General features: G+C 39.9%; 1 protein-coding gene across 2 annotated transcripts in view; it reads right to left on the bottom strand.

Annotated features, from left to right (window-relative positions):
• LOC138285625 (peroxisomal bifunctional enzyme-like) overlaps positions 1-21,130 on the bottom strand; it is a 294,796-nt gene that overhangs the window by 39,337 nt on the left and 234,329 nt on the right. The window contains exon 6 of one of the 2 annotated variants that reach the window (XM_069225812.1): positions 8,816-9,157. The exons of the other annotated variant lie outside the window; for it this stretch is intronic. Within the exon in view, the coding sequence (XP_069081913.1) occupies positions 8,816-9,157 (342 nt within the window). The remainder of the gene's footprint in view (positions 1-8,815; positions 9,158-21,130) is intronic. 2 annotated transcript variants of the gene reach the window in all.

Genomic DNA, 21,130 nt, shown 5'->3' with positions numbered 1-21,130 from the left:
AGATTTCAAATGAGCATGGCATAGGTGTTTATTCAGTATAACCACAGAACTTCATAACAGACTTTGAGATAACAATGCTTAGTACCTCAAAGATTTCTTTATTTATTGATATACCTTTACAAATGAAATCTGCTGAGGAAATGTGGGTTACTGTGATTTGTCGGACTGGACACAATGTGACAGCAAGGAATACACATTACAAGGCAGGGGGTGAAGAAATAAGATAACATCAACTCCATCCTGATGGAAATCTATTAGCTCCCCTTGCTGGTCCACTACATCATCAAAACCAGCTGCATCATTTACAAACATTGCAAATGATGCACCTGTCGTTTATTAGGTAGTGGTCCAGCAAAGCCATCATGACCTGCTGAGTTCATGCAATAGTTTTGAAACTCTGATAACATAGAGCAATTTCACAAATTTAATAAGCACATTCTGACACATTGAGCATAATAGAGATAAAGCCTTTTACCCTCAAGAGGAACTTAACTTCTACACAGGTCTATCAGAGTCAAAGTGGGCAAAATGGGCCACAGGCAAGGTGGCTAGGTGATATGCAATCACCTGAGACTATCCCCGCACAGATTATGGCTTTATCTGACTTAACATTCTGTAGTAAAGGAGAACGTTCACTCGTCATATCATGACATGATACTATTTGCAAGAAAAAACAAGCAATGAGTAGCCCAAGAGAGCTATAAGAGGGGTGTAGCTTTTGAGTAAGTTACCAGGATATAGTAATGGTAACTTGCCAAGATAGTTCAATAAGCTTTTTTATCTTCTGTGTGCACCATATATACGTAACAAGACAGAGTTCACCAGCTTGACGATCCTTGTGTTCCACTGTACTGTGTCTAGTGGGTTAAATATGGAAACTCTGCCAAAGTAGACAATCGCAGATCAGGTGTATTTATTTTCCTCTGGCACCAACGACGAACTCATTAGTTATTAAATCTACTTACTTACCTGTGGAAGGCAGCTCATCTCTTTTCAAATGCCTGTCCTGGATCATATTAGCAACCCATGACTGTCTCTTGAGTTGTGCTGCACGAAAAAATGGGGGAGAGAGAGACTCCTCCCAACCCCACGCTGCCTCACTTGCACACACTGCATGGAGGCCCAAAGTAAGCACCGCATCTCTAAGCCAATTCAGGCGCTGCTCATGCTGTTACAGCAGGGCCCGGATTAGTTAGGACAAGCAACCTCACTGCTCATTACTGCGACCGGGAGATGCAGCTTCGAGTTGCCCCTGGCTCACTAACGCACAGACAGAGGCACCTCTAGTGCACGTCGGGCTGGCCGGAAAAAGGCAGCCGTCCAGCCCGACATGCGCACTTGAGCCCAGATGCGTGCTGGCTTATTTGATGGATACTATGAGTGTCGGTCAATATAAGCCCTACCCCGTCAGGCCCAGACTGGCTTCTCCAGGAGCCGCCTCAGCTTCATGCACTCGATACATGCTGCTACGACTGAAGGACTTTAAAAAGCTTTGGAGTTTTCTATTTATTTACATGGTAGTGGTGTCCTCCCTGGGAGTTTGGTGGTCCTGTGTTGGGACCGCCAAACTCATAATGAGCCCCCTAGTCTGTCCAGCTGAGATACAGAATGGTAAAATAACTTCAGAGTCTAAGGCTCTATTTCACTTTTCATGATTAATTTACAATCAGCTAGATAGCCACATTTTCCACTGATAGTCACATCTTCCACAGAACAAGCGATTTGAAGCACACCCTGGAGAAGGTGGGGAGGTGGGGCCGTTCTCCTTTGTAAGGCTGGTAAATCTAGGGCAGAATAACAAGCTCTATTCACTTCTGAGTATGTCGAACACTAGACATTTCAAAGGAAGGGCATGATTTCTAGTGGCAGTCCCAGCTGGTTCTTTGAGTCAGGTATGAATGATTCTAGGTAAGACATATGCCCAGCCACTGTCTATGAGAGGCAGTTTTGGCCTGGTCTGAGGCCATCAAATGCCAAAAGATGTGTTTGAAATGCCACCAGCTATCAGTCCAATCAGTCACTTATCAAGTGTCTCTGTAAGGCAAGCATATTTGGACAGTCAATCACTTGCCAGCATGATGCCTATAGATATTTGGTAGAATTGGGAAACAGTTAGGGGCAGATTTAAGGAAAGTGGTGCTGCATCCAGTATTTAAAATACGGCGCACCATGGCGCAGGGTAGGGGGCAATAGCGTCATTTTTTTACGCTATTGATGTACTCTGCAGGAGGAGCGCCAACATTTTGGCTCTACTCCTGCAGAGTACATAGGTTCCCATTATAAATAATGGGCCCCCCTTTTAACGCCTGCTCTGAGCAGGCATTAAAATTGCCGAAAAAAATGGCGCAAGGTAATCTTTTATATGTCCTTGCACCATTTGTTTGGCCCCCTAATGGGGGAACGCCCCCTTGCACAGTCATAATGTGGCGCAAGAGGTTACAAAGTGGTGCAGTGCATGCATTGTGCCACTTTGCAAATATGGTGCAGCGTTATTGGCCTATTAACACCACATTAGCATCAAAAAGTGACGCTAATGTGGTGTTTGAATGGCACTAGTGGCTCTTAAATATGCCCCAGTTAGTGTTATATCGATGATGTCGCACTTTAGAATTGGGTGACTGTATTCCTTAACGCTGTAACCAGGCATTAGGTGGAGGTGAGGAGACAGCGTTAGGGTGAACATTGAACCTTAACAGGCTGGCATGAATTTCATTCTAAAGAAAAAGGATCGGAGAGAAGCAGATATTTTGCAGAATAGTTTGCTTGAGATTTTTTTCACAAGCTGAAAACGTGATCTGCTGATCATGAAAGCTTGAAAAGGATTTAATTCTGTTAGCAGAATGAAGGTATTGGTCCATTAATGTCTATGAATAATGGTTGTTTTTATTAGGCTTGGTTAACATGGTAAGCAGAACCTGAACTTTGGGTGCTTTCAATAACACAGAAAACAGTGCATCACAATCCATATTTCAGATACAGAGTGTATTATTTTACAGATATCACAAAATTCCAATGAAATACAGATTTCGTCCAAAGGAGGCATATGATTATGGCATAATTCCTGGGAAATATGGATTCTACCTAACTGGAGGCGTATTCTCGCCCTGAGTGACTTCCATCTAGCTTATTGGTCTCTCTGCAAGACAGTGTTCATAAATACAGACAGCCTCAGCTTAATTTACGTTTTTCCATTGACTACATTTAACCACCATTGTCTTCAAGAAAGGCAAACAAGCTGTAAATAATTTAAGTACATAAAAGGGAATCATTTTCATGTTAAGTGCACAACAATAGTGTGGTGTGGTCTGTAAATGTCCCCAGAATGCCGAGATGGAAATACCAAGTGAAATACTTTACTATACTCCTTGGTTGTCTGTAGTAAAAAGAAGATACAATTATTTACTTAAAATTACGGTTTAGAATTAACATGCTTTGTCTTGTTAAAAAAACATGTTCTGTCTCCAAAAGTCAGATGTGAAACCACCAGCACCTGTCCTTAATTTATATTATAATGTTCAGGCTTTGTTTAACTTTCAAGTAGAAAAGCGGCCTATACAATGAAGGTGCTTCTGCTTAGTTTTGTGTAAGTCCATTCAGTAGTTTATGAGAAACTATCATTTAAAAACGTTTCAGCATGTTCTTGAGAAGGTTAAAAAGTTAGCAGTATCTGAACTGCTAGTCCCCGGCGGACTATTTTTTGTACACATATTCAAACTTGACTGGTGTGAAAGCTGAATTAGTTAATAATGATTTATATTTGTTATGGGTTAAGAATTTGCATAAGAAATTAAAGCTAACATAGAAAATAATGTGCGTTTGTGGTAAATGTGCCCACTTGAGTGGCTGCTATAAATACGTAATGCTTTCATTAAATGTATATTATAATTAGATGAAGTGCATGCTTAAGAGAAAATTGTAATAGTATGTCATAATAATGATTTTACGTTATGTATTTAGCTTTATTATTTATAGGCCTTAAGTCAGCGAGGTTTGGGCCTAGTCGGCACAACCTCATATTAAGTTGCATTGTTTAATAAAATAGTGGGAAATATACAACCTGAGATTTGATGTTTTTAATGTTCACACTGTGCTAACCAAACTTTGCAGATGTCTTTAACTTTCTCATGAGACCTGCCTGCTAGAATGTTTTGTATTAGTTGTTACTTTGTATAGTTCGATGCGTGAGAAAGTGATGTTCCCAGGAACCAACAATGGATGCACTGACTGAAGCATGGATTAAGAAACATATCCGATGCGTCTGGCAATGGAAACAGAAGAAGAGGAGCCAATCATCGACATGTGAAAGACAGTTTAGTTATATCTTAGATTTGGGTTTTTATTTCTATTGGACTAACTGTAAACATACGATTTTCTGACCAATCACAAGATGGGAGGATCTTTAGGACATTTTAACTTAGCCCGATGGCACAGAGGGGAGAGAAGCTCATTCTATTTTGACTTTCCACTGTAGTGATACTGTTTGAGGAGCTGAACAGTTCCTGATGACTTTATTTTCTATCTTTGATTTTACTGCTTAAGCTTTCTAATGCTGAATGTTGATCCTCTAGATATTGCTCAATAAATGGTTCAGATAGTTTAGAAGTCCCCGTGTCTGAACCATACTGCCTGCTGCTGATGATGACAGAAAAGATGCCCAACTGACGAAGAGAAATCGCAGCTTGCTTCTCCATACAAGGAGAGGTATAACAAAATGCTATTGCCAATGTTATAGATTTGTGCTTTGTTTCTAGGTACCAACCGCTAATTTTGATAGAGCCATAGTTAGGTGTTTTCCAAATTATCTTTAACTAAAATTGTTTTGCATGAAGTCCAAACATGCTATTCTCATCAGAAAGTTAGTTAGGGAGCCCTGACATGTTAACTTGCTATTAACAAAGAATTGATGTTATGCATCTGTTGGATGTAGATTTTTGCTATTTCTATTGCACAGATTTTTTGGCTATTAATTTTACTGTGACTCTCAAATGCTTAATTGTTAATGTTTTGGTTAAGTTGAGTTCTTTAGAAGATTTGGTCAACCGATGTTGTTTATGTATGTTTACCATCTGGTTTTGAGACTAATTTATGTGGCATTAGCATTGTTAATATAGGGAAATAAACTTTCTAACTTTTACTTAAAGGTCTGGTTATTCGTGGCCAAATGGGTCATGTTGTGTGAAGGTTACTGACTCCAAAGAGTATTTGATTATGTATATTGATTATGATTTGTAATTGCATTGAATTAAGGACTTATGGTGGAATCACTCTAAGAGTAGTCAAAAGGTCTATCGAACCTCTAACGCGTCTCCTTATAAATCAAATTAAAAGACCAAATAAGGACAAACGCACTAACACTGGCCACAGGAACTTTTTCTCCTGTAATCCATTTCAGAGCTATGAAGGCAAATTTGGGCCTGCCAACCCTAGCAATTCACTGACGAAGTAAAATATTAAAGTAATGTTGTGGTTAGATGTGTTTATAACATGTTAGTGTGTGTTTAACAAGACCTGCACATTTCACTTAAAAACACAGTTAAGGAGCAGTTATGGCAGTGGACTGAAATGGAAAAAAACACAGAAATGTGCAAGTTATCTTTAGCTCTGCAATCCGTTACTCGCACAACTGCTAGGCAAACCATATTTTCTTGAAGACCTATTGTGAACAACACATACATAAAGTGGGCTTTGTGCCAGCCCTTTGATCATGATTGGGTGGCTTTCTTTTCTCAGTTCCCTATTCTTGATTTGATGGTTTTCTTCCGTATTCTTGTGTTTGCCTCGCCTCTGGACTATTCCTGCTTTACCATCATTTTGAATGAGTTAACCCTACTGCTGACACAGGGCACCTGGCTTTTCTCTCTTGCTTTCTTTCTGTTCTATTCCTGCTGCTTACAACTTCACCTACATCTCTGCTCCAGCCATTTCGGTTTCTTTGTTTAAACAGTGCTTTTACAAGGGGCCGGCTGCTATACACTGATACCAGGTCACTGGATTCCTTGCTTACTATTGTTTCTCCTCCTCTCATCTTTTTCATATTTTTTTATTAATTTTGCAAGGGGCAACCAGCTGCTCATTGCTACCTTACCAATTCACCTTTATTTTTAATTTACCACTCTGCAATGTGGCAACGCCATGAAGTATAAATAAAAGTATGGCTGCCTGTGCGTCAGTGTGCTTGAACACATAGGTATGCATGGGAATGGGCTGCGATCATGAAATACCTTTTCTTTATTGTAAAAACTGTTCCAAATGTCCACCCATCTGTGTGCATGCAGGCTGACACATGGACAGACAACTTAAGAACGCATTCCAAAATGGCTGCACTCGCATGCACATACATACTAAGGTACTGGCATCACTTTTGATTTTACTTTACTGCATTCAAACGAGCACTGGTAAAGTCAATAGCTCCATGACTCATTATAAAAGTAGAAACAAAGTGGGTTTGTCTGTGTTTGTTTAACTAATACATTTTTTTTGCTGTATAATGAATTTGCACAAAGGTTTGAAAAGAGTTAACCCAGTTTAGATACAGCTTAGTATGTACTATGCAGATACTTCACAAAAGGTTCTCGGAGCTCAGAACAATGCCCCTATAAATGTCCTACATCAAACAGGATATTTGAGCGGATGCCCCACAAAAAACATTTTGTGGCATGCTTCATCATAGGTGCCCCTCCCCCACACTAAAGTAGAACAGTGCCACTTAAGTGGACTCAACCAAGAAGGGAGTTCCTAGATATTATTTGAAACAGGACAATGCAGGGGTCCAGTTATTCTACAAAAATATCTAAGGGTATACCCAAAACAATCCATTCATTAACTGGTACCCTTGATATCAATCAAAACTCATGATAAAAGTGTTTTTATCTGATATTCATGAGTCAAACAACCATTCTTATTGCTAACACATTTCGACTGAGATAAGTTGCCTATACTGGTCCGCGGTCACCTTCAGGTGTACTTAGATCATGCAAGAAAGATGAGGCATAAGTCTCTAATGCCTGATTCATGTTTGATTCATGGCTGATGTGAGCTTCCCAATTTGTGAAATATCATGGTCCAGATAAAGGGGGGCTTCCTTTGTAGTCATACATTTGTTGAGGGTGAAGGTGAAACCTTGTCACCTACAACATTCCCCTGTCGCTGTTTGGTAAATGGACGATTTTGAATAAGGTAAGCCTTATGCCTCATCTTCCTTGCATCTCAGTCGAAACATGTTGTTAATAAGAATGTCTGACTCACTACTGTCAGATAAAACCACTTTTATCATTAGTCTGTGTGGGGAGCCACCTATGATGAAACTTGCAACAAAAGGTTTTGTGTGAGGTGACCCCTGAAATATCTTGTTTGATGTAGGACATCGATAGGGACATTTTCCTGGGGTTTAACAGTTTAAGGATATAGATCCAAGCACCTTTTGTGAAGTACAGTGTTAGAGGAGGATGTCTTTGAGCATTCCTTTCCCTCGGTCTATCCCTATGTGTCCATAAGTACTATGCAGATACATCCAGAGATGGAGTAATGAAGAGGGGGTCACAAAAGAGAGTTTTCACTTTTTAACTACTCTGTGAACCTTTGTTTTTGGCTACAGGAAAAAAAAAAATGTACGCCAAACTTGGCAAGAAACTAGAGCTTTACTTAAACCGGTGCCTCCGACTGGTTTGGTGAGAATTCATTCAAGAGTTTTTGAGAAATTAGCACTACAAAAATATGTCGGGTGAGTTTCAAAGGGTAAAAAGGTAGAGATACCTAGACCACTATCCAAGTATTGCTAGATGATCACAGAACCAAATTTAAAAAACATAGCCCTCCCATTGCACGAGGGAGGTTGCTTTCTTGTAGTATATTTATATTTCAGATCTGCAGACACTAAGCTTAGTTTGTGAAGCAAAGACTGATTGGATGGGTACAGAAATAAATTCTCTTGCAGCGATCATTACAAAACAAGGGTGTGGTTTTCACTTCTTCCCAAAAAAAAATGAAAGGCTGCAGAATGTGGCAAGGTGCTTTCATCCTGATCACCATGTTGAGGAAGAGGGATCCCTCTCTAACATTTACAAGTAAAAAAAAATCTTTGGTGCACTGGGTCAAGTCCCTGTGATCCACCTCCACTGTGTATGGCCAAAGCTGAGCACAGCAGCGGTTTGGTCACTGGGTCTTGCCAGTGGCCACGCCTGTGGCCAACCCCTGTTCTGCACAGCCAAAGATCATATGTATTGGGGAAAGGAATACTTCATAGAACTTGGATGTAGCATATTTAAGAGAAATTAATTGAAAGAAACAAAGCAAAGTTGAAGATATGTTATATATAACACCAAAAATACTGAAATTCACCAGATGCTACTATCTCCACAAACTGTAACACAAAAGACATGCAAACCATATCTTATATATGAAATACAAAGATTATGACCTCATAAATGTATACCAATAATAAGCAGCATCTAAAACACTACATGATTAATTACCATGTACCCCAAAACAAGAAATGTGCTATATTCACAGTTGCCTTCTTATTTATGTTAATGGAAATGTAATACGTAATCTCACCAAAAGGTTGTTTATCATTTGTATTTGCTCATATAACAGGAAAGCTGTGAGCATGAGCAGCGCAGCTGACGGGTGAGTTATGGTTTGCATGTTTGTTGCACGAGTTATGGTTTGATAAGGTGTTTCTCGGTTTTAATTTGCAACCACAACTGTACTTAAGCGATTTTTGTAAATAGATAGACATACAGGCATACTGTATTCAGGTTAGAAACATATGTACGGATCTATCTCATCAGCAGTATAGCGCACCCCATCTATTTACCTATCACTGCTGCTGTCCTAATAGTCTGAGGTGAGGCAGACTTCCAGTTCGCTCCTGACGGTGTTGTCCACTTGGCCACACTTCTCTCTGCAAAGAAGGCGTACTGGCACGCTTTCGCCTGGTCTGAGTTAAAGAGACTTAAAAACAATTCTCTTTCTTTCACAATTCCTTCTGCGAATGGAAGTTGCACTGCGGCTCGTATGGCCTCAACGCAAACTTGGTGGGATTCGGCTCCACGAAATTGCTTCTTCAATTTCACTTTTGCATCATTAAGAAGAGAATCCACATTTGGTGGGCACTGGATAGGCTTTGAACAAATTCTGCGAGATTCCAGTGGCTGGCCTGAAAAGAAAAACATAATTTCAGGGGAATGGAACAATGATCTAATGTGTAAACCTGTAAATAATCATGAGTATTTATCTCCTAGGATCCATCAGCTTGTGCAGACTACATTCATGCGAACAGGATGTGATTAATATATATTTTTATATTACGTTTCATACTGCACCTCTACAATTTGTAAACACTAAAGGCCTCATTACGAGGCTGATGATATTGAGCTGGCCAGCCTTGCGGTGGAGGTCGGCCCGCCGCACTTCAGGCGGTCTGACCGCCAAATTACGACCATGACTGTTAGACTGCCACCACCAGGAATATGGGTCCCGGTGGTGTTGCAGCGGTCAGAGGTGTGGTCAGCCATGGCGGTGCTGAGTTCAACGACTGCCGCGCTGATCACGAGTCCACTTTCCGCCAGTCTTTTCATGGTGGGAACCCCGCCCTGAAAAGGCTGGCGGAAAGCCAGTGCTGCCCTCCCCCAGCACCCTTGGAATACACACCGTCTACTGCTACAGCAGACAGTGTGTATTCCAAGGGTGCTGGGAGCACCCTCTGTGCGACATGCCGCAGCATGGTTTCCACTAGGCTGACCGTCGGAAACCTCTGAATTTAGACGTTTCTGCCGGTCAGCCCAGTGCAAACCTCGTAAACGGCTGGGGTGGGAGACAGTCAGGACACCCGCCAACCTCGTAATGAGGCACTAAGTAATAGTTGGTTGTTGTATCCAAAAGAAGGGAAAAACAGAGAAGGAATATTCCTGAACACAAAGTTTATTTCCACATCAACACCAACGTCCTCACAGCTCCAGGTACAGCAACTGACTCAGGAGCCGATGAAGTCATCAGAACTCCACGCACCCAACATTCCATAAAGGTACACTGCCCACCCCCAAGGACAAATTACAACTGCACATTTTAAAACACAACACATCTTCCCCCTTAACAAACAGAACAAATACAAACACATATGCTACACATTCCCTTCTATGCTACAATAAAATATACAAAAGATACATTGGAAATGAAAAATCCCAATAAACATTCCAAACCTTCCATACATAGACTAAGAAATGAAAAACAAGTTCTACATAGGCAATAACGGCAAGTTGTATATAAGCAATAAAGGCAATATCCCACTGCCTCCCTAAATACCTAGTACGTCACAAACTGATTTAAATATTTGGGTCTAACAGCATTTCTTTTGGGCCTACCCATCACACCCTCCAGATTAGCACCTTCCTCCAACCTTTCAACTTCACCCTCACCCATCACCCCCACAGTATTTCCTATGCCAAAATTTCCACGACCGTCATGCATGTTATTTTCTCGTATGTCTTCTCCTGACCCTCTTCCTAGATCACTAAATTGCCCAGAAAACACACATCCTCTTTCATGTGGAGAACTACCACACCCCACATTCTCACCTGATCCTCTACATAAAGCACCGCCATCATAACCACTATCTTTCAACTCAACATCAGCCCAAACACCTGAATGTTTTACCCCAGGGGCTACATCTGTCACTTTCGCCACATTCCTCTTATTCCACCATTTGCCACCCTCAACCATAACAGAATGTTTGGATACTCTGACCACCTTGGCAGTGGGAAAAAAACTTGACAATCCCTTTCCCTTCCCCTGAGGTTTTTTTACTCTAACTACATCACCTATACCAAATTGAACCTCCTTAACTCTTTTCAGATCGTCATATCTCAATTTGCTCTTAACCTGTTGCTTAATCACCTTGTCTTTCACCTGATTGATATCAGAAGCAACAACACCTCCTAAAGTTTCCTGTACAACCCACTCTGGAGACAGTTCATTGCAAGAATGTCTACCCTTCAAAAGTACAAAAGGAGCAACACCAGTAGAAGAATGTGGCGTGTTGTGATAACACCATATCCTTTCTGCCACCATCTCCTGTATACTCTTCCCTGACCTGATGGCCAATTGAATAGTTTCCTTGAGTAATCTATTTACTCTCTCAACAAGCCCATTACCCTGCGGACTATACAATGCAGTTGTAAGATGCTTAATATTAAGTCTTCTCAGAAATTCAACCATCTGGTGCGATACAAATTGCACCCCGTTATCTGTGACCAAAAACCTGGGAATACCTTCCCAATGAAAGATCTCTTTTAAAAATCCAATCACATTGGTGGTGTTAGGTTCTCTTAAAAACTTGTACAAAACCCATTTGGAATGATAATCTACTGCAACCAACACATATTTCTTCCCGTCATTATAACCCCCAACTGGACCAATGAAATCCAATCCCAATTTCTGCCAAGGTTTATCAGGAAACGGTACAGGACACAAAGGCACTTCTCTAGTATGCAAACCTTTATCCGCCCCCTTGCAAATGCTACAATTCTTAACTGCAAATTCCACCTCTGTGTCCATACCCGGCCACCAATAATATAAACGCAACCTCTTCCTTGTGCCAGTGATTCCAACATGCCCATCATGAGCCAGCTGTATCAACTTGTGCCTTAATTCATTAGGAGGTACCAAACGTTCCCCCCTCATGACAAGGTCGTCCTCCACGTTCAAATCCTCTCTAACCTTACAAAAAGGTTTTATTACTTCTAAAACACCATTCCCTGCCGGCCAACCCTCACAAATATATTTTTTAAGAAGCAATAGAGAATTGTCCTTGTTCATAGCTTCCGCCCAAACCTGCCTGGAAATGACTTCCCCAGAAACAAACACTCCGTCTATCATTCCCACCATGACATCCTCATCCTCCATTTGCTTCCCCTCAATTGGATTGTGAACTGGACACCTGGAAAGAAAATCTGCTCTACCATTGTTCTCCCCAGGAATATGTTTCATTTTCATATTAAACTCATAAAGTTTAGCCAACAACCTGGTCAATCTAGGACTAGTCTTATTGAAAATTGTGTCATTCCATAGATAAACCAATGGCTTGTGATCTGTTACCAAAGTAAATTCTCTCCCCCACACATACATTGAAAAATGGTTGACACCCCAAACACAAGCTAGTGCCTCCCTCTCGATTGTGCTATAATTCACTTCGGCCTCAGAAAGTCGGCTGGACGCAAAAGCAATGGTAAATTCCTTGCCACCTATCATTTGACTTAAAACAGCTCCTAAGCCAATCCCACTCGCATCCACAGTAATGACAGAAGGTACGTCTTCATTGAAAGGATGAAGAGCAGGAGCCTCAATTATGAGAGTCTTAAGAGTTAAGAAGGCATGAGCCTGCTCATCCTGCCACAGAAATTTCTCACCCTTCCTCAATAACTTCCTTAATGGCTCTGTCAGATACGCAAAATTGTGAACAAATCGCGAGTAGTACTCACAAAGACCCAAAAAGGATCTCAACTGGTCTTTATCATTAGGAGATGGAGCATTTCCAATAGCCCCTAATAAGTCCTTCTTGGGTAGGATTCCCTGTGCACAAATTGTGTGACCTAAATATTCAACTGTCTCAACCATGAATTTACATTTCTCTTTTCTCACCGTAATCCTGTGCTCTTCCAGAATTTCTAGGACTTTATCAAGTTTGTGTATGTGTTCCTGAATAGACTCAGAATATCGTCCTGATATGCCAACACTCCGTGTACTTCCCCAAACAATTGATACATTAGCTTCTGAAACACAGATGCTGCGGAAGCTAAACCGAAAGGCATCCGCAAAAATCTGTAAGCCCCAAATGGAGTGACAAATGTTGTAAGAGAACGAGACTCCCTACTCAACTCAACTTGATGATAGGCAGACTTGAGGTCAATCGTGGAGAACACTTTCATACCCCCCAATTGTGCCAATAACTCCTGTATTTTGGGCAGCGGGAAACAATCAACTAGAATATTTTTGTTCAAAGACCTCAAGTCCACACATAATCGCAAATCCCCCGTTTTCTTAACTGTAACCACAATCGGAGAAACCCATTGAGGCGAATTAGTCGATTCAATGATTCCATCAGCACATAGCTCACGTAGGTGCTCCTTTAACTTCCCTCTGATGCTCAAGGGCACATTACGCACCTTGTGTACCACAGGTATCGCATCAGGTTTGAGAATTATTTTATGCTCATAACCTTTTACAGAGCCTAGCTTATCCCTGAAAATCACAGTATGCTTGTCTAGGACATCTTTAAGAGTATCAAGTTTTATGTCCACTTTCTCAATCAGGGTGATAGGTCGTTCAGTACCCGGTCTCAGAACCATCCCAAATTGTCCTTGATCTTTCCACCCCAGAATATTATTCCCTCTCTTGGCTACATATATTTTTGTACTAATAGTCTTCTGCTAATAACAAATCCTTTCTAAGAAATACCCCATCATATCATTTTCTTGACCATCAAAAGCTACTGTTTTTATGTCAGGAGCTGACAAGGGAAGGTTACTCCAACGTGAATGATAATTTGTATCAGATACAATTGATATAGGTGAGCCTGAATCCACAGTGACACTTAGCTTGACTTCCCCAATTTTAACCTCACATACTGGATCCTTAGAAAATTTGCAATCAGAATTAATATCATCGACAATCAAAACACATCTTTTTGAAAAGTCCACCTCCCCTCCATCTGTCAGCTTGTCAATGGCTTGCTGATGCTCAACTAACATTACTTTTTGCGATTGCTTGCATACCCGAGCAAAATGACCAGACTTCCTGCATTTTATGCACACTTTCCCCAGTGCAGGACAATTTGAGGAATTGGCAACATGTGACTTAGAATCACATCTGAAGCATAGTGAACTTTTAACATTATTTTTTTTTTAATCTGGAGTGCCCGACATAACTGTCTTAGACTTCTGTAAAACTATGTTCACATTTTCTGCCTGACTTACTTTCATTTTGCTTAACTCTCTGGAAGCTGTTACTGAACGCTCGATGCCTCAAGCAATTTCTAGTGTTTCACACAAAGATGGATTTCTACAACATAAAAATTTTTCTTGGATTCTAGAATCATAACAATTCACCACTAACTGATCTCTTAGGTACTGATCGAGGGGTCCTAAAAATTCACAAGTGGCTGCTAATACCCTAAGCTCAGCTACAAATTTATCAATCGATTCGTGTTGGAATTGTTTTCGAGTAAAAAATTTGTGTCTTTCAACTATTATACTAAGGTCATCCTTAAAATGATTTTCTAACCTCTTTACAGCTTCAGTAAAAACATCCCAACCATCACTGGATGAAGGTTGCACTTGGGGGTTGATGATCAAAAATTCTCTGACCTTCTGTACCAAGGCAATTATACAAAATCGCCCTCTTTCGAACCGCAGAAAAATTTACCCCATCTATCGCCACTAAGTAACTTTCAAAAGACTTGAACCAGTGTTGCCATTTTATCGTGGGAATACCGGGTTCAGGCAAAAATGCCAGTGGCAAATTTGCTGTTTGCATACCGAGGAATAGACACTGTATGAACGTGTATATGACTAATAAGACACCACTAAAGATAAAAATTGAATAAGTGTGCGAAACAATGTACAAATCTGCAACCGCCTTCAATGTAGAGTAGTCGTGATACGTGCGTGAAATATTGCAAACAGATTCACAGGTCTGCAGATCCAGAAAAGCAGATGAATGTGCGAATCACTGTGCGCATAACATTTTAAGTCCACATGTCCATACAATTTGTACTTTCACTGTACATTCACAGTCAGAATAGAAGTGTGCGAATCACTGAAAAGATCCGCAATTGCGTAGAAATATCTTCCATTCAATAGCAACAGTGAAATAAATACCAGAATATGTACAAATCCGCAAGGTGCACTTAAAATGAAGAGTGCGCGAATTACTGTGCACCTGTCCGCGTGATAGTGGATTCTTATTTTCTCGCAGTCAGAATAGAAGTGTGCGAATCACTGAAAAGATCCACAATTGCGTAGAAATATCCTCCATCCAATAGCAACAGTGAAATAAATACCAGAATATGTACAAATCCACAAGGTGCACTTAAAATGAAGAGTGCGCAAATTACTGTGCACCTGTCCGCATGAAAGTGGATTCTAATTTTCTGGTGCAGAAAGTCCAGCACAGGTTTTCTTTGTTTATGTGAATAAACACAGTAGAGGCACACAGAATTCCTCTGACGATTTGCGGATTTATATATCACTGTTTGTAAACCAAAACATACACTACAGTAACCAGAATTTGCTCCACGTTGTTTAAAAATATGTAGATTAACCCAATGTCGCATTAACTACAGCAACAAAGAAGAGTTACCGGTTCCTCTGAGTAAAATGTTTGTTGAACAGGCGTAACTAGGCAACAGGAACTGAAACCAGAGTACTTCGCCGGGCGCAAGCAGGCAAAGGCCCTTAACAAAATTCCTGAACGAGATTGTAATCTGCTTTAAAATTGATTTAAAAACACCAGCATACTCTGTCAGCTGACAGATTTCCGCTTAATATAACCATGAAGTAAACGAGTGTGAGGACAAGAAATAAATATCATAAAAGTTACGTGGGTCCAGATGGTGTTGATAGAAGCTCGTCGCCAATTTATGTTGTATCCAAAAGAAGGGAAAAACAGAGAAGGAATATTCCTGAACACGAAGTTTATTTCCACATCAACACCAACGTCCTCACAGCTCCAGGTACAGCAACTGACTCAGGAGCCGATGAAGTCATCAAAACTCCACGCACCCAACATTCCATAAAGGTACACTGCCCACCCCCAACGACAAATTACAATTGCACATTTTAAAACACAACATTGGTCCTATCAACTTATTTAGTGAATCGTATTTTACTAACATCAGAAGAATGGAAATCTAAAACTTGAATGGAAAGAATGGACTTGCCAGGCGTTCCTGGAAGCACTGATGATTTCCTGTCAAAAACGTTACATGAAAATAAAGTGGAAATACACAACGAGGTGCCCCTGAAGTAAACGAAGAACAAAAAAATCAGAATTCACATATATATTGTTGCGAAAATCAGTCCATGATGCCACCAGTAAATTTTGAAGTAAATCAGTACGAAAAATAAATCAGTCCAGAGTTTATTGAACATATGACTTCATATTGGACAGTCAGCAATCCAAAACAATGTGTACTTCCAGCTTTCCAGCCAACACGTGTTTCGTCTTTGGGAGTAATTAACAACCCTTACGACTTCTTCAGGGCTAGAAATCATAAATAACATACACGAGTTAAGACCAATATGCTCAATCGTCAAATTCATGATAGAAATTTACCAGAGCCCAAAGGGAGGTGAAATAATAGTTGAAAATATACCCGGATTTAGTGAGAAGACAGTTAATCACACATTCAGGAAACCTCAGGAGCCATTACACAGATATCCACAATCACTAAACAAGTAGAGGCTAACCATATGCTATATATGTGTGAAAAATTATTCACGATAATCAGTAACTAACAAAAAACATGCCACCCATAGTGCTATAAGACCACCAAAATAAAAATTGTTCTAATAAACAATACCTCAAAAATCCAATATCACTATTAGCACTGGACAGTAATGTCAGATGATCCGAAATCGATATGTTGCAATATGAATATTCACCGAAAAGAAATTCAAATATACTGTCCACAGAAAAAACAAATAAATCTCAGAAAATTGCACTTCATACAAATATACCCCTAATTTAACAACCAGTAGTAGTACATATTGTCTTGTTATGAGAAAATTGTACATAATCCCATCCCTTACCTTACACTCATGATTAATAAGAACCTATTGGCCTGGCAACAGCAGGGATTATTAAATAAAGATGAATATGTATACTTGAAGGTACACCATCCTCGATATCCGTGTATGTATACTTTACCCAAAATACATAAGGGGTTACCTTTCCCACCAGGGAGACCTATTGTTTCGGGTATACTTGGTCCCACAGAAAGACTTTCAGAATTTGTAGACTGTTTCCTACAGCCACTGGTGCACAATCTTCCTTCATATATTCGAGATACCACACATATTCTGAGTATTTTGAGTGATGTGGAATGGGACAGTAATATGCTATTAGTAACTTTAGACGTTGTATCACTCTACACTTGTATTGAACATGATCTAGGCTTAGAAGCTTTAAAATATTTTTTACACAAACGATCAGCAAATTTGTGGGATCACACTAAAATGATATTGGACATGATCAACATAATTACTAAGAACAATTTCTTTCTGTTCAACAATTTGTGGTTTCGACAAAAACAAGGTGTAGCTATGGGCTCTAAGTTCTCCCCATCCTATGCTAACTTATTCATGGGGTGGTTTGAACATATATGGGTTTGGGGCCCTGGTGCTGTTGCCTGGCAAACATATATTCTATTCTGGGGTCGTTACATAGACGATTGTCTAATGATTTGGACTGGTGGCGAAGGAAAACTTGTTGAATTTTGTAATTTCTTAAATTCTAACCATATGAATGTGAGATTCACATATCAATTTAGTGCCGTTAAGATTGAATTTTTAGATGTAGAACTTTTTCCCATTGATGATAAAATCCATAGTAGACTTTTTCGGAAAACAACTGCTTGCAATTCTATTTTACATGCCGAAAGTGCTCATCCTAGATATCAGGTGGAAGCAATTCCTTTTGGTGAATTTTTGAGGGCACGACGCAATTGCAGTAGAGATGATGAATTTGCTGCCCAAATGGATGACATGGAGAGGAGATTCACAACTCGCGGTTACTCAAAAAAGATTCTGAGGAAAGCTCGACAGAGAGCAAGGTTTTTGGATAGAAATGTAACTTTGAAACCCAAAGAAATTAATGAGATCAAGGTGGGATCCAATTTGGTAAGACTCATAACTGATCATAACGATGCATCCTTGATTTTGAAAAAATGTATCATTAAACATTGGAATCTACTATTGCATGATGCATTTCTCAAGGATGTGGTGTCTGGAACAGTAGTTACATCATTTCGTAGAGGTAAAACCCTCAAAACTTTATTAAGTCCTAGCTTTACCACAATCTCCCCAAACATAACTTGGCTATCCCAAAAAAGTGTTGGTTTCTTTAAATGTGGTTTTTGTGGGGTTTGTCGCTGGGCTTGTCATAAGATAAAGGAATACTCTCATGAGGGTAAATCATATGCAATCTGTTACACCATGGACTGTAATTCCAATTTTGTTGTGTATATAATACGATGCAAATGCTCTAAAATTTATGTTGGAAGTACCATACGACCACTTAAAATTAGAATAGGAGAACATATGAGGGCACTCAAGAATGTTGATATGAGATACCCTTTGGTGGCACATATAGTTTCCTGCAATTATCGTGAATAATTTTTCACACATATATGGCATATGGTTAGCCTCTACTTGTTTAGTGATTGTGGATATCTGTGTAATGGCTCCTGAGGTTTCCTGAATGTGTGATTAACTGTCTTCTCACTAAATCCGGGTATATTTTCAACTATTATTTCACCTCCCTTTGGGCTCTGGTAAATTTCTATCATGAATTTGACGATTGAGCATATTGGTCTTAACTCGTGTATGTTATTTATGATTTCTAGCCCTGAAGAAGTCGTAAGGGTTGTTAATTACTCCCAAAGACGAAACACGTGTTGGCTGGAAAGCTGGAAGTACACATTGTTTTGAATTGCTGACTGTCCAATATGAAGTCATATGTTCAATAAACTCTGGACTGATTTATTTTTCGTACTGATTTACTTCAAAATTTACTGGTGGCATCATGGACTGATTTTCGCAACAATATATATGTGAATTCTGATTTTTTTGTTCTTCGTTTACTTCAGGGGCACCTCGTTGTGTATTTTCTGAGTTATGAGGTAGTTTGACCTCCAAGGGTTGGGTGTTTCCCTAGTGGGGTTCCCCGTTATATACTTGGGTGGATTGAGCACCCTGAGCGCCACATCTCCTCATTTTGCACCCGGTTTCCTTATTATGAAAATAAAGTGGCTTGTCAAGATCACACTAATGTTGGTTGGGATGAGGAACTTCCTACAGTACTCCTTACTTCAGAATTTTCACATATTTAACATGTAGCTAATAAACAGAAATAAATTGTCAAGGGGCTTTGGAAAGCAAGAATACAAACATCTCACATGCAAAGATAAGAAGATATGGCTAAAACATGCACTTCTACTTGTACCTGTCTGCCTTCTGCGAGTATGGAGACTATCCCTTTTTGAGTTTCCAACACTTTTAACACCTGCAGTACACTCCAATGCCCTGCTCCCATCAATGAACGATAGACACGCTTACAAGGTGAGTTACTATAGCAGCGGGAGATGTCAAAATCCCAAAGCAACGTGGAGAGTCCTGAATGCTAAACGTGTACAACAAAAGCCATAATGATATAAAAGGATGGATGAGAGATGTGAATATAATTTTCACCATATGTTGAATATATATATATATATATATATTTTAACAGGTCACGTAGATTCATAGACAGTTCAACTGACAAGCCAAATGGAAGTTAATGCAAAGCACATCGCTTCAACCATTTGACCAAAATGTAGATCGATAAAGACATATACCACATGTACCAACTAAATACACGCCATGCCTTACATTACTGCTGTAAAAAGAACAAAAACAATGGTGAATACAATTTGTGCTAAACCCATTCCGCTTCCCAACTAAAAAAAACACAGAGGGTGGATATACAATGGCGATTTCAGTGCCAATTCACACCAAAATAAGTGTAAGACCAAGAGTATGAGGAGTGGCAACTCTAAGAAAAATGATGTTTACTGAAATAGTCTTCTAAACCTGGGAAAAGTTGTAACATGAAAAACATACAATATTGTATGTGAATGCAAGCATGTGTGTTTATGTGAGAGGCTTGCAGATCTTACCCACAAGAATGATAAGAATAAAGATACAAGTGGTTGCCTCTGATCATCTGTATAGACTTTAAGGTTCAATAGTCTATTAAAATTTAACGGCCAACAGTTAAATGATTTTAACAGAAAACTGTGACAATCTGCCCCTCTTTTACACATAAAACTCATTTAGAAGGGAGTGTCTTCAATCAGGACACACCAGAAAACATGAATGATGGCACTTACACATGCCGCCTAAGCTTTGTGTGTTTGACTCATGCAGTTCTGAAGTACTGAAGCAGTTCAGTATGAATTTTTTGCTACACTATCTGGTTCTGTCCTGGTTGTTCTTTTGAGCTTATGTTCGCAGCAGGGACAGAAGTTGTTGTTACGCGAACCAGCGGTCATTAGGATCCATGTCAGGCACACACAGTTTGATCACTCAGTTGGGGAAACACTGTGTTTAAGTGGTGGGGCAAGGAGCCAACCTCAAGAAACGTTCATAGGCAAGATCCAAGTGATGAGCAGACACATAAATTAGATGAGTTGAATAAGGACACTATACATGTCAAAACCACACAGTCATGAAGTCAAAGGACCAGGCTGCAGAGGAGGATGAGCAGCAAAAGGCAGAGATTTGCCACAGGTTCATCAGCAATGCAGCAGTGACAGTCACACAGGGACAGCCTCTTTCAGATGAGAAACGTAGCGAGGGTGGGAGAGGAAATCTCTTTCTGATGTGTGCTGGAAAGGCTGGGTTGCAACAGCAAACAAAACATTTACAGAAGACAATTTTGAATTAATATCGGCCTCTGGTTATCATTGGGGCCGCATTCCGGTCTATCATTTTTCACACACAGTGCTTAGACATGGACCAATCATAAATCATAAGGTGAAAATATTTAATTAAAGGCCTTATCTAGCCAGAGAAATACTTACAATAAATGTAACCGAGGGATGCAAAAAAAACTTTTTTCACACCAGATGAAAAACGTTTTCATGTACCCACAAACACACAAATGCATAACAAACACACACAGACACTGGGGATATTAAACAGGTAACTGTGTATTTTGTTCATGTATTGCCACCGAGGACTTCTGGTGCCATAGTAAATCATAAGACCAAGATAATAAACGGTAATATAAGCCAAATGGCTAATAAAAACAATGTTTCTTTAAAAAAGAAAGAAGTGTTACCAGACCTGCAGGTCTAGTGACTTGAATAATCTAC

Source organism: Pleurodeles waltl, chromosome 3_1 (assembly GCF_031143425.1).
Source record: "Pleurodeles waltl isolate 20211129_DDA chromosome 3_1, aPleWal1.hap1.20221129, whole genome shotgun sequence".
NCBI classification, from domain to species: Eukaryota; Metazoa; Chordata; class Amphibia; order Caudata; family Salamandridae; genus Pleurodeles; species Pleurodeles waltl.
This window is presented reverse-complemented; position numbering and strand designations above follow the sequence as displayed.